Source organism: Notolepis coatsorum, assembly GCF_963971535.1.
Source record: "Notolepis coatsorum genome assembly, chromosome: 1".
Classification (NCBI taxonomy): Eukaryota; Metazoa; Chordata; class Actinopteri; order Aulopiformes; family Paralepididae; genus Notolepis; species Notolepis coatsorum.
In genome coordinates this window covers 247,541,838-247,559,501 of record NC_140165.1, presented here as the reverse complement: position 1 = coordinate 247,559,501, position 17,664 = coordinate 247,541,838, and the positions used below count along the sequence as shown (strand labels likewise).

The 17,664-nt window shown below is 42.4% G+C and overlaps 1 protein-coding gene across 1 annotated transcript in view; it reads right to left on the bottom strand.

The window, feature by feature from the left end:
- Positions 1–5,468, bottom strand: part of LOC311224633 (C-terminal-binding protein 1-like) — a gene marked incomplete at both ends in the record, with an annotated part of 59,693 nt that extends 54,225 nt beyond the window's left edge. Inside the window, 2 exons of the mRNA XM_084309699.1 lie at positions 4,362–4,605; positions 5,463–5,468. Of these exons, the coding sequence (XP_084165825.1) occupies positions 4,362–4,605; positions 5,463–5,468 (250 nt within the window). The remainder of the gene's footprint in view (positions 1–4,361; positions 4,606–5,462) is intronic.
- Positions 5,469–17,664: the final 12,196 nt, after the last annotated feature.

Below are 17,664 nucleotides of genomic sequence, written 5' to 3'. Positions count from 1 at the left end.
CTGAATCATACATTGACAAATTACATTAGGGGGTATTAGCTACACAATCAAATCATTCAACTTTTAAATGAACCACTCTAATCATTCCAAAAAGGTTTAACCTGACCCATCATTTACCACGATGAGTTTGAATTGGCCAGGGTCTTTTATCTAGCCAATCTGATCTCTGCGGGGAGGGTGTGTGTGTGTGTGTGTGTGTGTGTATCTGTGTGTGTGTGTGTGTGTGTGTGTGTGTGTATGTGTGTGTGTGTGTGTGTGTGTGTGTGTGTGTGTGTGTGTGTGTGTGTGTGTGTGTGTGTGTGTGTGTGTGTGTGTGTGTGTGACTGACGGGCATCCGTGTCATTTAGGTGGGTCGTGTGTGTGTGACTGACGGGCATCCATGTCATTTAGGTGGGTCTCTCCCCGGCTCCGTGCGCCGCACTGCCGCCGGCTTGTCTCACATGACTCGGTCCAGCTCCAGCAGCAGCGGCCGTCTTCCGCCTGCGGTATCCTCCCTCCGAGGCGGCTCGTTCTTATTATTATCCCCCATTGTGACATGGTCGCACAAACACGTAGGTTTCAATCACTGAGCTGTCTGTCTGTCTGTTGTTGTGTGTCTTCCGTTCGACTACTGTCAGTAGCGGCTCGTGGATTCTTCTCCACTAGGGGCGCTATACCAAACATTTTGCAAACATGTACAAGGCACGCATTGGCGAATATTATCACCATTGCCATCGATCAATATATGATCACAGTCAGTCAAATGCAACCACGTTTCCAATAGCCCAACACAAACACGCACAGCTCTCTCTCTCTCTCTCTCTCTCTCTCTCTCTCTCTCTCTCTCTCTCTCTCTCTCGCTCTCTCTCTCTCTCTCTCTCTCTCTCTCTCTCAGATGATGTCAGATCCATTCAATAATAAACACATTTGTATATCTCGTCATTTTAAACAAGTTACCATTCATTGTCTGAGTGGTTATGCCCCACACGCGGCGAAATTAGAGAGAGAGAGAGAGAGAGAGAGAGAGCGAGAGAGAGAGCGAGAGAGAGAGAGAGAGAGAGAGAGAGAGAGCGAGAGCGAGAGAGAGAGAGAGAGAGAGAGAGAGACCACGGCGGGTGCAGCATAACAGAAGAGAGAGAGAGAGAGAGAGAGAGAGAGAGAGAGAGAGAGAGAGAGAGAGAGAGAGAGAGAGAGAGAGAGAGAGAGAGAGAGAGAGCGTTAGTTAAGCATTAGCTGAGTGGCTAACAGCAGCTAAAGTTAGCTGAGTTGGCTAAGAGAGAGAGAGAGAGAGAGAATTAACTCACTTTGTTTAATTGAAACGTGGTCCAGCCGGAGGGCTTAATAAAGTGTATGTCCACTGACTGTCCCCCAGACTGTTGTCGATGTATATCCATTCCACTCACTGCCCACTGTCCAGACTCCAGACTGAATCACAAGTTCACAACACACAGCTTCGAACATGTTGCAAACTGTGGCTAAGGAAAAAACTGGCATCGCCGCGTCGGCCAATCAGAGAGCGTCTCCGCGAAATGCGGCTATGGAAATTCTAGACGGAAATTCTAAACGATTGACTAGACCGCTTCAAATCGCGCCCGGATTCCAACATAATAGTCATATTTCAACGCACAACGCGTTACGCACTGATTGGCTGTGACGGATACAGCGATCGAACAGTGACGCGCACTCAGAGCGCTATCGCGTCTAGCCCGGGCCGAGAAATACAAAAAAATAAAAAAATAAAAAAAAGTCACTTCCTGTTCCTGAAAACGAGTATTTTTTATTTTATATAGTAACGTTATATTGTGCATTGGAAACACAAACATACTTAAAATGAGTAAATATTATTCATTTTAAACATGTTTATATTATTTATAGGGCTATAAAACAAAAAACAAAAAGATAATTGTTCTTGTTCTCATATAACCAGGGCAGGGCCTGAGGGGGGGCGGCGCCCTAGCGCCCCCCAGTGGCGGCCGCCACTGACTACTGTACATGGAGATGAGACCCCCCTCCTCTCTCTCCATAATAGACGCAACCAGGCGTGCATTCTCGTGGGAAAACCCGAAACAACATTTAATAAAGACAAGTGTTAGTTGTGTTTCCCCATGAGACCCCCCGCTGTTGTTGTGTGTCTTCAGTTCGGCTACTGTACATGGAGATGAGACCCCCCCGCCTCTCTCTCCATACAGTACCAGCAGCTGCAGGTCTGACGAGCACAGAGTTGCCAGTCGATAATTCTTGCTATTTAAAAATATTCCTCTTCTTCTCCCCCACTACTCCTCCAACGGGTGTTTGTGCGACCATGTCGACCTGAACAATGGGGGATAATAATAAGAACGAGCCGCCTCGGAGGGAGGATACCGCAGGTGGAAGACGGCCGCTGCTGCTGGAGCTGGACCGAGTCATGTGAGACAAGCCGGCGGCAGCGCGGCGCACGGAGCCGGGGAGAAACCACCGCCTCGCCCCGCTGGCGCTTCACAGTGCGTCTCAGGCGAGAGTGTAAAGGGGGCGTAATAGCATAGGTCAGTGGCCAATCAGAGGAACCCGGAAACACAACTGTGTTAGGTAAAGCATACACGCTGCCTGGGCTCGTCCAGAGACACACTGCCGACCCTGAAGCAGTGGATGTGGCAACGTCGCGACGCCCCCAGTATGAGAAGACACGCCCCCAGTATGAGAAGACACGCCCTCAGTGTGAGAAGACACGCCCCCCAGTGTGAGAAGCACCGAGTCTGAGACAGGGTATCAAATTAAAAGTAAAAGAAGTTTTTAGGCCCCTTTTAAAAACCTCAACGGACTGTGGTGCTCTCAGATGGTCGGGGAGGGCATTCCACAGCCGAGGAGCAGCTGAGCAAAAAGCCCGGTCACCCATGGTGCAGAGGTGTGTCCTGTGTATGGGTTGGAGTGTGTTTGAGTGTCCAGAGCGGAGGAAGTGGGTGGAGGTCGGGGGAGCGACGAGCTCTTTTAGATAGGAGGGGGCGTTGCTGTGGATGCACTGATGGGTGAGGAGGGAGACCTTGTATTCAATCCTGGAGGAGACAGGGAGCCAGTGTAGGGAATGGAGTATGGGTGTGATGTAGGGGTGTAACGGTATGTGTATTCGTCCCACGAATTTACGGTACGGCCGTCACGGTGCGGTACGCGCAGCCATACGACGAATACGCCTCACAGCGCAAACACACCAGTCGCACATGCAGGCACTCGCGAGGTTCCGTGCGAGAACATCGCGCGGCACACCGAGTCCCCGACTTCAGTTCAGAGCGGGCGAAAGTGCACGGAGAAAGGCACATTTACATTGGAACAGCTGCAGGGTCATTACAATTTTACAGTTTTCTTTCGTTTTCTTGTTCGCCCAATAACGTTAACCAAATGAAACCAATGGAAAGACACACACACGCGTCGCCGACACACACACGCGTGCCAACAAACACGGCCGGACTCACAGGCACAATCCACTGTGTTAAATCCAAATAATCTTCTGCCATTGTTGTAATATGTCTAAGGTGGAAGAATGAGGTTTTGCACAGGTGCTTAATGTGGGAGTCAAATGTCAGGTGGGGGTCCATTTTTATGCCCAGGTTCGTTATTACAGGTGAGAGGGGGAGGTTCTGGCTGGAAAAGGTGATGCTGGTTATTGGGGATGATTTGGTTTGGGGCAACCAAAAGGATTCCTCGACAGGTAAAAAAAGGTGAGCGTTGGTACACCTATTGGTACATCTATTAAACACAATACAAATTTAAATAATATATATATTTTTTTAATTAAAAAAAGTTCATGTTATATTCACGAGTAAAACAAAAAGGCACACGTTGTTCATACCGATCCCTGTGTGGTGGTCTGGGCAGGCACTATCATACGGACTCCTGGGGGGAGTGAGGTCAAAGTGATGGGGGATTTGCCGATCTGGTTGGGGCGCACGATAACAATAGAGGTACCGGTGCCAGACTGGGGAGGCGCGACCTTCAAGATGGTTGCCGAAAAAAAACAACGAGAACAAAGGTTATTACAGGCACTCTGCATCATTTTGTACTTTTTTGTTTTGTTTTGTATATTGTATATTTTGTAGTGTTTGGTCTTTATTATTTTTACTGTATGCAGCACAATCATACAGGCTCATACAGAACCAAGCATTTCACTGTAATGTACATGTACCTTATATGTGACAAATAAAACAAAACTTGAACGTGAAACTTAGAATGCCTGTTTACAAGATAGGAACACAGGCTAAACCATGCAGTGTATACCCACCGTAGCAGTTACAAAACAACAGGGAGTGGGGCTATGCATGGTTTACCTGGTCCGTGAGATGCAGTGAGAAGGCTTCCTGCTGTGTGGACTAGAGAGGCAGGGGCGGAGGACGCCCGGGACACCAACGTGATACCTGTCTGCGGGAGGCTCTGGGCGGCGGGCACGGCCACGGCGAGGGCGGGGCTTCTGGGCGAGTTGATGGGTAGTGACGGGGAGGCACTCAGGGCCGGCGAGTTGGCGGCGGCAGCTGCCGGGATATCGTACTTCTGCAGCTGCAGCAAGTAGGTGTCCGCAGTGGACACGGCGCCCCAGCTCACTTCTAGAGAGCTGGTGTCGGGCGCACTGACCAGCTGCGTCCTGGCAGGGGTGTGTGGCCGCTCTGGGGGGGGGGGGGGGGTTAACATTAGCCGCAGTTAGGTGCCGCTTGACTAACTAAAATGCCCTCGTAACTTGTCTTGGCTGTGTGTCAACTCGTCAGCATGGAATAACCGCACCAGGTTAGCTCAGTTTAGCAAGTAGCTAATCAGACATCATCGCTTTTGGGATTCGGTACAATACCCATTTATTATCAAAAATATAAGGTTAGGCATACAGTATGACCAATCGATGCCTGGTCATACGGCTCTATAATACAGGGTTCCCACAGACATTGCAAAATGAAATTCAGGGACTTTCAAGTACTTTTCCAAGCACTATTTTTCATTACACTTTAAATAAAAGAAATTCTTGATTCAGAAATGTTTTATCATGGATAAACAAAACGTTCAATGCAAATAGTTGATTTGAATTTCAAGGACTTTTTAAGCACCTTGGTTAAAACAAAACTCATCAATGTGGCCGATTACTTAAACATCTTCTTCACAAACATAGCCACAACACTGGTAAATAAACTACCCTCCCACTCAGGGCATTTTGGGGTAGAACACATCATAGCCTACTACAATAACCTAGGGGTCCGCAAAGACGATTTCAAACTAGAAATGGTAACAACAGCTGAGGTACTCAAAAAACTGAGCGCCCTCCAACCGAACAAGGCCACTGGCCATGACAACATCCCCTCCAAATTCCTCAGAGACTCAGCAGCCGCCATCACCCCAGTCATCACACACATAATAAACCTCTCCATAAAACAGGGAAACGTACCCAAAGACTTCAAAATTGCGAGAGTAACCCCCCTGCACAAAAAGGGCAGCAAATTAGACCCAGGAAACTACTGCCCTGTTTCTATTCTTACCTCCATCTCGAAAGTCATGGAAGAAATTGTATACAAACAGGTCGAAAAGTACCTTGCGGAAAAAAATCTAATCTTTGAATTCCAATCTGGCTTCAGAACATCCCACTCCACTGACACATGCCTTCTCTATTTGAACGACCACATCAAACAAGAGGTGGACGCGGGCAAATACTGCGGCATGGTCATGCTGGACCTACAAAAGGCCTTCGACACTGTCAATCACTCCATTCTGATTGACAAGCTAAAAGCAATTGGTTTTGATAGTCCATCAGTGAGCTGGATGCAATCCTACCTGGAGGGGAGAGAACAGATGGTGGAGGTAAACCCCCCCCCTCCTCACAGTGAGCTGTGGTGTTCCACAAGGAAGCATACTAGGACCGCTACTGTTCCTAATTTATGCAAATGACATGTCGTCAGCTTGTGACTGCAACTTGTTCCTGTTCGCGGACGACTCAGCCCTGCTGGTCTCTGACAAGAACAAGTTACAGGTTGAAAAAACCCTCAGCTCGGAACTAGGCAAAATCTGCACCTGGCTCGCTGACAACAAACTATCATTACACGTGGGTAAAACAGAGTCCATTCTCTTCGGTTCAAATAACAAACTCAGCAAGGCCAACGGCTTCTCAGTTACAGTGGGTGACAATATTGTCACAAGGAAAGATGAATTACATACCTAGGTTCCATCCTAGAGGCTAATCTTTCCTGTGACAAAATGGCATCCAATGTAATAAAAAAAAGTCAACCAATGAACTAGATTCTTGTACCGGATCTCCTCTCTGGTAAACAAGAATACCCTGAAAACTCTGGCAGGAGCACTCATTCAAGGGTACTACGACTATGCTTGCACCTCATGGTACCAAAGCACCTCAAAGGCGCTAAAAACTAAATTACAAACATCACAGTACAGCAACTTGCAATGGGCCTGGTCTACACAAAATACACTACACGACTAAGGTACCCATGTACATGTCAAAATACTTCCCAAAGGTCAGTGAATACATGAAATCATGTTAAACCCATATTCGGCTCAAACAAGGGACTAAACACGTTTCGCAATTATGCCACATCATCAATGTGGAACGCCCTACCCACAGCTGTAAAGAAATGTGAATCACTACCCACTTTTAAAACCACTCTCAAGGAGCACCTACGGGAGACTGCAATTCGAAACTGGCCCCTGTAAATATCCTAACCCAACCCCCTCCAATGTACAGTAAATGTCCTAACCCAGTAATACACGAGACCCTCTTTTCGGACCTAGTAAGGTTTCGACCCCCCCCCACCTACCCACCCCCCCCCCCCCCCAACCACCCACCTCCAATGTACAGTCCCACCCACCCCCACCCCACCTCCTACAATGCAGTTTCTTCATCAAATGTATATACTCTCTTCTTTTTTTTTTTTCTTTTTTGTATTTTTTTTTGTATTATTTTTTAAACATAACATACAATTAGACATACAAGCATTAACAGTAAACATCCAATGAAATCACCATTTAAATAAATGTAGTATACGAGATATACACCTAATACTTGCTATCTAATACCCTACATACATATGCTCTCGCTCGCCCACCCCCCCCGGACCCCCACTTGGATAATCCATCCATTATCATTCGTTCCTAACCAGGCACTACAATTCATATGCTAGCTTTTATTCTCTCCACCACTTCTAACCAGATTGCAATTTTGGCTTCACTGACACCTACAATTCTTGCTGTAGATATTTCTAGATAGATCACATCGAGATATGTAAGAACCCATACCTTCCGACAAATTTTTTCCGGTTGAAACCATCGTGATGCTATCAGCTTTTTAGCCGCTGTGAGACCAGATAAAACTAATCTCTTTAGCTGTATAGGGGCTCCATACTGAAAAACATCATTCAACAGCAATACAGAGGGGTGTACAGGTATGTTCAGAAATAAGAAATTTGATAATTGCTGGGCCACTTCTTTCCAGAATATCTTAACTGGTGGGCAATCCCAATACATGTGCATAAATGTACCCTCATCCCCATTTGTACATAAGGAACATCTGGAGTCTTGTTTAAGTCCCATTCTGTTCAATCTTATAGTCAAGTATGTCCTATGAATATAATTAAGATTAATTTGTTGATGGTCCGGGTTACGTGATGCAATTCGAACATTTGCCCAGACTTCTTGCCAATCAAAATTTATTTCCAAGTCTGGTATATCCCTCCTCCAGACTGAGTCTAGGGGGAGGATTCCATATGAGGACGTTAGTAAGTGATGATAAAAATCTGATACGAAACCTCTCGATGTCTCTCTTTCATAGAAGAATTTGTGATATCTGTGGTGCTCAATTGGTATCCTTAATGGGACCAGGGGCGGATTTAGGATTGTAGGAGATCCGGGGCTTAGCCCAGATAGGTGCCCGCGTTAGCGGGCACGGATTTCTTTAACTTCGACACCACAACCTTTAACTTATACCACCACCTTAAAGCGGACAAAAGGCACTAGAGAACACTTAAATTCACACCCTTTAATTAATGAAGCAAACTATAATAATTTATAATAATAATAATAATAATAATAATAATAATAATAATAATAATAATAATATAATAATAATAATAATAATAATAATAATAATAATACACTGTTTGTATAGCACCTTTCATACAAGAATTGCAGCTCAAAGTGCTTCACAGCAGTACAAAAAGACAGGCATAAAATGAGCACAACATTGGCAGATCAAGAGCAATGCATAAAGTGCAGACATAAAGCATAAAATAGATAGCAGCAAAATAGACAAAGTCAAGGTAAGACATAGAACATTAAATCACATTGTTTTTCATATTAGGATCTACGATCTAGGGTTAACTCGATAAAATAGTTAGTAAAATAGAATAAAATAATGCAATAGTGCATTGCAATAAAATAGTTATCATCGTATTTTTTCGGGAGGCCGGTAAGGAGTGCATTACAGTAGTCGAGTCGGCTTGAGATAAAGGCATGGATCTGGTTATCAGCGTCCTTTTGATTTATAAATGGCCGTACTTTAGCTATGTTTCTAAGGTGGAAGAATTATGTTTTTGTCAACTTGTTGATTGTGATTTAAAGCTTAGGTCTGAGTCTACCATAACACCAAGACTTAACTCACTCAAATACAGTTAGCAGCTGGATAGACTACAGATGGAAATTAGCTTCTGCTAAATCTGGTGCAAACATATTTTCATGTAACAATGATTAATTGTCCAAAAAAAAAAAAAAAATTATACTTTTCTTTTCTTTTTTCTTTTTTTAAAATATATTCGGGGCTTTTCAGAAAACATTCGGGGCTTGAGCCCAAGTAGCCACCCCCTAGCCCCGCCCCTGAATGGGACTCCATGAGCCTTCAAACAAACCAATAACTGTGCGTAAAAATAATATGTGGAACTGGTGAGATTACATTTTTTATGTATATCTTTATAGCTACAAAAACCCTGTTTGTTGAAAACATCTCCTAATGTGTGTATGCCCTGCTTTTCCCATTTAGGGTATCTTATAGGTCGTTTTCCAATCAGGAGTGCATTGTTATTGAATAGGGGAGTATGACTATGCAATTTATGTTGGTTAGAATATTTTTTTTGTGTTTCACGCCATATTCGGATCACATGAGTAATAAGGGGGCCAAATTTCAATTCGCATTGCTTAATTGATAATATGGTGTATACTATGTCCTGCAGTGTGAGAACTGGGGTCTGGAGCACAGCCCAATTGCTGAATACACGAGAAGAGATAGGAGCGGTTTCAATGGTGTTTAATGTCAATTGAGCAACACAGGAATTGGGGGAAATAGAACGGGGTTATGTTCTGTCTTGTGGCTGCCGCAGCGGCAGTGAGCGAGCAAGCGGTCCTGGTGCTTGTCTTGGGAGCTGCTGGGTTGCAGCGGGAGAACAAGTGTTCCTCTTCGGGAACAGGTGACGTCCAGGCAGGGACGGCGGTCCTTTGGGGCACAGGAGAGAAACAGGTTAGAGTAGGCAAATACACGGTTGGTATCTAGCAGAGCTTTCGGCAGAGACGTCGTACCTGGGCAGTGGTAATTAATACCACGACAGCTTCTGGTCAGCGTCGAGGTGTAGAAGTAGTCCCCCCATCAGGGAAGGATTGAGTGCAGCTGTGGAGAGTGGGGTGCTTGACCGCGTGCGAATTAGGGGGATGAAATACAGCTGGGCGTATGAGGGTAAAGGAAGGGGTGACTGGAGAAAGAGAGGATGAGGAGGAGTGTGCAGTGGATGGAGAGGGGGATGAAGAGGAGCGTGTGGAGGACGTGAGGGGAAAAGGAGGGGGAGTGAAGTAGGCCCGTGCTGTGATTATGACATGCAGTCTATGTGGTGCTACTATATTTACTTCTAAGTTTCTCCAGGATACAGATGCTTGGGAATCAAACCAGGTTGTCAGTGGTCTTAAAGAGTACGCTTTAAAATAGTGGTAAAAATCTGGAAATGCCATACCTCCGTCGGCTTTGTTTCTCTGTGCGGTAACGGTAACATTGAGCTAATGAAGTTGATTCTAGGTAAAACATCCATCTTAACTATTGATAACCGTGCCTGTACTGAGTTTTTGAGTTTGGACCACCTGTCAAAGTCGTATTTGATCTTATCTTGGAATTTTATGTAATTGTACTTCACCGTTTGGCTTATAGTAGGGAATACTTCAACTCCTAAACATCTGAAGTGTTTAACCATTGGTATTTTTACTGGAAGGAGTGTATTCTTTGCAGGGGTATTAAGTAGAAGGAAAGCCGACTTTGGCCAATTTATCCTAAATCCCGATAGATTGCCAAAGTCATCAATCAACTTGAGAAGATGAGGCATTGAGGTGTTAGGGTTTTGTATGAACAATATTACATCATCCGCATATAAATTAATATGATGTTGTGTGCCCTTAATTTCGATTGGTTCTATAGATTGGGATTGTCTTATATATTGTGCTAAAGGCTCTAATGATAAAGCGAATAGTCCGGGACTAAGTGGGCAACCCTGTCTGGAGGAGCGCGATACCGGAAAGATTTCGGAGGTGATTATACCTGTTGTAATCATGGCCGATGGGTCTTTGTATAATACTTTAATCATATCAATGAATCCTTTTCCTAACCCCATCCTTTCTAATACTGCCCATAAATAAGACCATTCCAACCTATCAAAGGCTTTCATCGCATCCAGGGACAGCATCGCTATAGGTGTGTCATCCTTGCTGGCATCAAGCACATGTAGTAACCGTCTTATATTATCCGTGATCAAGCGGCCTCTTATGAAGCCAGTCTGATCAGGATGAACTAAAGACGTCATATGCTTTTGAAGTCTGATGGCTAATACCTTGGAATACAGCTTGATATCGGTTCCGAGGAGGCTTAAGGGTCTATAACTACCGCAATCGGTGGGGTCTTTGTCTTTTTTAAGGAGGACTATTATGAGTGCAATATTGTCGATCTTATAGAAGTTCCCCTCCTTGATTGAATATAAAATCATATTAAGTAATAGGGGTACAATTACATCCCAACATGAGAGGTACATTTCTGGTGGGATACCGTCGCTTCCAGGAGCCCTACCACTTTGCATTTCAGATATGGCCTCCCTAAGTTCATCTAGTGTGATGGGTGTTTCTAACTGTATTGCGTCATCCTCTGATAGTTTAGGAAGGTTAATTTGATTAAGATATATGTCCATTTTGTTTTGATCGAAGGCCATTTCTAATTTGTACAAGTTGGAGTAGAACTCTTTGAATGTCTCGTTGATTTTGTTAGGGTCTGTAACAAGTCCTTGCTGTGCCTTAATAGTAGTTATATATGCAAATTTTGCATTGGCTCGTAACTGCATAGCTAGTAGGTGACTTGGTTTAGAACCATGAAAGTAATGCTGTTGTCTTGTGCTACGTTTTTGGACTTCAGATTGTTGTTTAAAAATGGCATTAATCTCTTTTTTTAACACATTAATTTGAGATTCCAATCGAACCGAGTAGTTGTATTGTAAAGAGGAAAATAACGTAGAGTAAAGCGTTTCCAGCTCTGCCAGTTTTGAACAACGATTCTTGCGTATTTTGGAGGAAAAGTTCCCGGTAAAATCCTTGATAAATCCCTTTACCGACATCCATAATATTCTGGGGTCCTGTACCGATTTCGCATTCTCCAGTAGGAATACAACAAGACCTTTTTTGAATTGTGTAATGAATTCCTTGTTTTTCAGCAATATCGAGTTAAATCGCCATCTTGGGGCTCGGGATGACAGTATACCAAATGATCCTTTTAGGAGTAAATAACAGTGATCTGGTACCATTTCCACGTCATAGTTATCAAATAGTCTAGGGGATGCAAAAACATAATCTATTCTGGAAAATGTGCTATGTCTTGCAGATCGACAAGAGTACTTCCGGGTCGTAGGGTTGAGTGATCGCCATAGGTCATTTACACCTGTATTCTTAGACCAATCCTTTAACGCATTAGATGAATTTTTCTGGTCATTGGAAAAGGTGGGATAAGATTTATCCATCCCGGGATCCCAAATGGCATTAAAATCCGCGCCAATTATAAATGAGTATTCAGGAAAGTTTAACATTGTTCTAGTAAGTGTAGCGTAGAAGTTAGCCTTGTACAGATTTGGGGCATATGCCGCTACCAACGCTATTTTCCTGTTCCTGTATACAATTTTAGCTATGGTTATCCGACCATCTGTATCAGACCATACTTCCTGCAATTCAATATTCAACTTCCGTTTCACGACTATAGCAACTCCACGGGATCTCGTTCCAAAGGAAGAGTGACTAATGTTATGATATATGTTGTCCGCTAGCGTTGCTTTGTCTTCCACTAAAAGGTGCGTTTCGCTTAGAAGAGCCACATCAACCTGTTTGTTTTTCATCAGTGTGAGCACGCTTTTGCGTTTATGTTGATTATTTATTCCCCCAGTATTCCAGATCATTATATTCAAACTAGCCATAATCTATAACTGTTGTTGTGTACTTGTTGGTAATGCGTCTGGAGTACGAATTCACAATGGATATACATCCAACTATTGAGGTCCCGTTGAGAGCCGAGCTTTTTCTTTTAACTGTTTTTGTATCACAAACAGTACTGTAGTAAATCTGGTATGTCATAAATGTATAGATGTAGCAGTACTGTCTATCTGTATGTCATGTATGTCATATAATTATGATGAATTGAAAATGGGGGACCCTGATTTAAACAAGACGAAAGTCTTTCTCTGGTCTGCATCCCCTTAACAATTGTGTGTATTGAGCCGTACTGTATTGTACCCATTCTGCAATATGTTAATAAAGTTTTCAATCAATCAAGTGTACATGACGTTACTGTATGTATCGATCAGATCTGCTGCTGTAGCCCTGCTCGTTACTAGCACAACCAACTGCTGCTTGAACCCAAGTTTCCATTAGCAGATTATTAATAACGTTAGCTAACGTCACCATTAACACTTTGAATGCCATCCACAAGTTTTCTCGTGTTTACCCCTCGCAGGTTGAATGCCCACTCACGAGAATATTCGTTTTATTTATTTTTTTTTATTAGCGATCTGAAATCATATTGCATCAAGCGAGTCTATCGTTGGAGATCCAGGCACCCCCGGCGCTCAGATGTGAAAAAAGCGCCCCCTATCGTCTCCCAGATGGTAATTCACCCTTTTGGATTGAACTCAATGAAAATGAATGGGAAAAAGAAACCCGCACTCCACATTTTACTTCTCACTCATGCAACAGGCGTCTACCAGCTTCATGCTGGACTCACGGAGCAGTGGGGAATATGTGTTTTACTGTATACTGTAATCAAATGAGCGATTTTTTCGAATGGCGATCGGGAATTGGAATAAACCATTTGGATACCATCTGATCTCAGGTAAGGAATCTATGTTATCAGTATTAGGATAATCAGACTTGTTTTCACAGAGATATAAGCTTTTATGTGATTGTGTGTTATCGCTGTTTGACTGTGCGCGCCGTCAGGAAATAGGAGACTCGATTTTCGGCTTGCCGCAAGAGCGTGCGTGCGTACACATATACTATCGATAATCTAGCGTTTATTTGAAAACGATTCATGACATGGCCGAACAATGACAACGTTCTAGAATATTCCAGTAAAAGGCGATTATCATGGAATGTGTTGTTTTTTCCGTGAAATCGAGTGATTTTCGAAATGCTAGAAAACGGAAATGAAGCGATAAAAAAACAATCTGCCATGACAATGTTGACTGGAAAATGAGTCTTTGATAAGCAACGGGCATATTAGACACATAGCCATAATTTAAAACATAGATTAGGCTATATTAACGTTAACATTGGAGTGGATGTGGGCATTCAAGGGACTAATAAGAAATTACACTTGGGCAGTAGCGGCTGCTGGTTCTCTCTCCACTAGGGGCGCTATACCAAAACATTTTGCAAACATGTACAGTACCACGCAACTGACTCATGGCAAGACGTGAGCGATTCGACTCACGCTCACGGCAATGAATCGGCTCTTATGAACGAGTCGCTCAGCTGTTACTACAACAACACACAACCAGTCAAATAAAGTATAGTCTAATTCACAACTTGAAACACAATATATAAATAGAAAAGTTAGAAACAAAACTTGCTCCGTCTCCAAACACACGCAGATCTCTCCCTCTCTCTCCTTCTCTCTCTCACACACAGCGCGACGTGGAATCGATTCGTTACACAATCAGACCTAGTATGTGTAGTATATACCAAGAATAACTTCAGTATGAGTACAGGGCTGTACACATATTTTGCATATTGTTAAACGAGCCAAGGCTAGCTATTAAACTATCGATATGAATCGAAAATCTGGGACCCTGATGTAAACAAGACAAACGTCTTTCTCTGGTCTGCATCCCCTTAACAATTGTGTGTATTGAGCCGTACTGTATTGTACCCATTCTGCAATCTGTTAAATAAAGTTTTCATTCATTCATTCAAACATAGACGATATTGAACAAGCCATAATCCACGTATTTTCAATCCAAAAAGAAAGAGAGAGAGAGAGAGAGAGAGAGAGAGAGCATTTGAGTAACGTTACATTTTCAACAAGATTGCTGCTATTTAAACACTTCATGGAAACGGGGTAACGTTAACCTTATGTCGACTGTAGTATTGTATGACCTCGACATAACGTTTAAACGTTAACGTTACTCCGTTTCCATGCAGTAATTATAAAAGTGGCCAGCTAAGATAACGGAGCTAACAGCTAGCAGTAGCTAACATTAGCTGAAAGCTGTAACGTTACAACGAATCAGCTGTTGATATTATGCGGCATCAGTAGACAACGTATCATGTATTAAACTAGAGTTAAGATCGCTAATCTACCTTGTTGTTGGCTTGTTGATAAAGTATATCCACTCCATGGCATTGTCTATCCAGCCTGTGTTGATGTCCATCCATGTCCCTCCACACTGCATCCATATATAGCTTGTTGTTAGCCAACAAGTACTGTGTGAGTGAAGAGCTGTGTCTTTGTCCATTTCCGCCTCGAACAGCCTGCAAACTACCTGGTGTTCTATCGCCATGCTCTAAGACAAACTCTAACCTTAACCTGTTCCCCCCCACGGGGTCGGTACCGACCCCTTTTTGACATTATTATCATATATTAATATTTTTATGAGTGATGCAATAAATTTGCGTTTTTAAAATCAAACGTTTTCAAGTATTATTATCACTACTATGTCACAAATACATGTAGAATGTAAAACGTTAGGTTGGCAATAGTTTAGCAATAGGTTAAAAGTGAGTTTTTATCATTTTAAGTTTTTATTGTTCAGTCGCGTTTTTGACGCGGAAGCAGAAATGGAAATGTTGAACCATGGGAATTGTATTTTTTTGCGGCCATTTTGAAGATCCCCTCGCCAGCTATCTGCCAGTGTCGGAATTTCTCAAAACTACACTTCCTGTGGTCTGCTATGGACGTTCAAAGTTCGGCGTTCTGAAGGAATCATATCAATAATTGTTATGATTCGCGATAATAAGCTACAAAAGGTAACGTTTTTGACAAATATTGAAACGCAGTCAGTTTCTCCACACTATTGTAATCATGTAGGAATAATTAGATCTGAAATTAGTTACAGAATGATTACACTGTGGGAGAAATAAAAAAGTACAGTCGATTACATTAAATATCTGTATATGTTATTACGCATGCCTGGTGATACTATATCCAAATTGAACTCGGCCATTTGAAAGATACTATATGTATATATATATAAATGTGCGAATTGGCTATAATAAGGTAATGTATAAGCATATATTCTATATTCTATAATAATATTTCAAATTGCATTGGTCCGGATGGGAGAATTCAGTACTGTATATACAAAACCTTCAATTTTATCATCTTCCCTTTATTAATTTCCTTAGATCTTTTGTACACATGATCTCAAGAGGGTACTGAATTAGCTCAGTGGCAGTTTTTTAAGTTTGGTCATTATTATCATGGTTTTATTCACTGTCAAAGATGAAAAGAAAAATCATAATTCATATTTTCCTTTGTTTCATCAGAATTTAAGCAAGCCTAGTAATAGACACAATATTTCTGACACTGAGAATACATTCATTGAGGTCCATAGATGTTCCTAGATACCAAGAATATGCAAATAGCCCTTGTAGAAGTGGAGCAATATTCCATTTACCTAGGTATACATTTTATGCAGATTTTCACCTGGGGTGGAACAGGTTTTAACCAAGTTTGAAAGAGTGCCTAAGCCTAACCGTTGAAAGAACTTGCCATCACGCTCCAAGACAAATATCTGCATCACACAACACAACAACAGCATAAACTCATGTTGCAAACTGCGGTTACGGAAAGTACCGCGTCGGCCAATCAGAGAGCTTTTAGACGCTCTGCTGCTTGCTAGGTTGTTTCAAACCAGCGCCCGAGTTCCATCATAATACATCATATTCAACGCAAAGCACGTGGCTGCGACGGATACAGCTATGAACCAGTGCACGGCGGGCACGCGCACTCCAGGCGCAATTGCGCCTAGCCCAGAGAGAAATACGGCGAGGAGAAATGCCTGCGGCTACGTAATGAAAAGGTCTATATCAGACAGAATCGTCACTTCCTGTTCAGGAAAACTATTATTAATCTTTGTAAAATTAAGTTATATTGTGCATTGGAAACACAAACATACTTAAAATGAGTAAATATTATTCATTTTAAACATGTTTATATTATTTATAGGGCTATAAAACAAAAAACTAAAACGTTTTTTTTTCTTCTTCTCTCAATTAACAGGTGGGTCGGCGCCCTAGCGCCCCTAGTGGTAGAGCCGCCACTGCACTTGGGCAGTCAAAGTGTTAAACATTTGGACTTCTATAATGCTATTTTGAATAGCACTGAGCTCATGTATCTGCCTTATGTTACACCCGTCACTTCATTATGAACCTGCCACAGATAAAGCTAACGTTAGCTAACAGGATGCATTGAAAATGGGGGACCCTGATGTAAACCAGACGAAAGTCTTTCTCTGGTCTGCATCCCCTTAACTATTGTGTGTATTGAGCCGTACTGTATTATTGTACCCATTCTGCAATCTGTTAATACATTTTTCAATCACTCAATCAATCAATCAATAATCATCTTGGTTTAGCTAGCAGCTCATTATGCTCATGTTATTAGCATAACAAACCGTTCACTCCGCTGCACGAGACGAGATGACACCAGGGGGGAGGGGGGGGGGGGGGCTTATTGTTGACGCACAAACTATAATTATGTAGCATAACAGCATGGAGACAATCTTTATTACACAATTATTTCTAATATTAACCTAAAATGTATCTCGTTTGATGCACTACATTTGAGTAAAAAAGAAAAAATATAGATGTGATAAACATCTTTATTATTATTATTAAATTTATTCTTGTTTAATCTGTGGATTGTTTGTTTCTTTGTATATGGTGTAAATTATTATTTTGTATAAACCATCAAGTAATACTTGTTTAGTTTAGGAATAAGGGGCAGGTAACTATAAGAATTATTCTTCTTCCTGCTCCTTTTGCCCATGGTATGGTATTTATGATTTTGATTGTATTGCTTCCATGTGGCAAATAAAACTCTGAATCTGAAACACAATTAAAAATAATGCAGAATCTTAAAATAGACACTTCAAAGGAAAAACGGGTGGTGGAAAAAAAACACTTTATTCTTATTCCATTTGGTATGATTGACATAATAATGATATACATATGATCATGTAA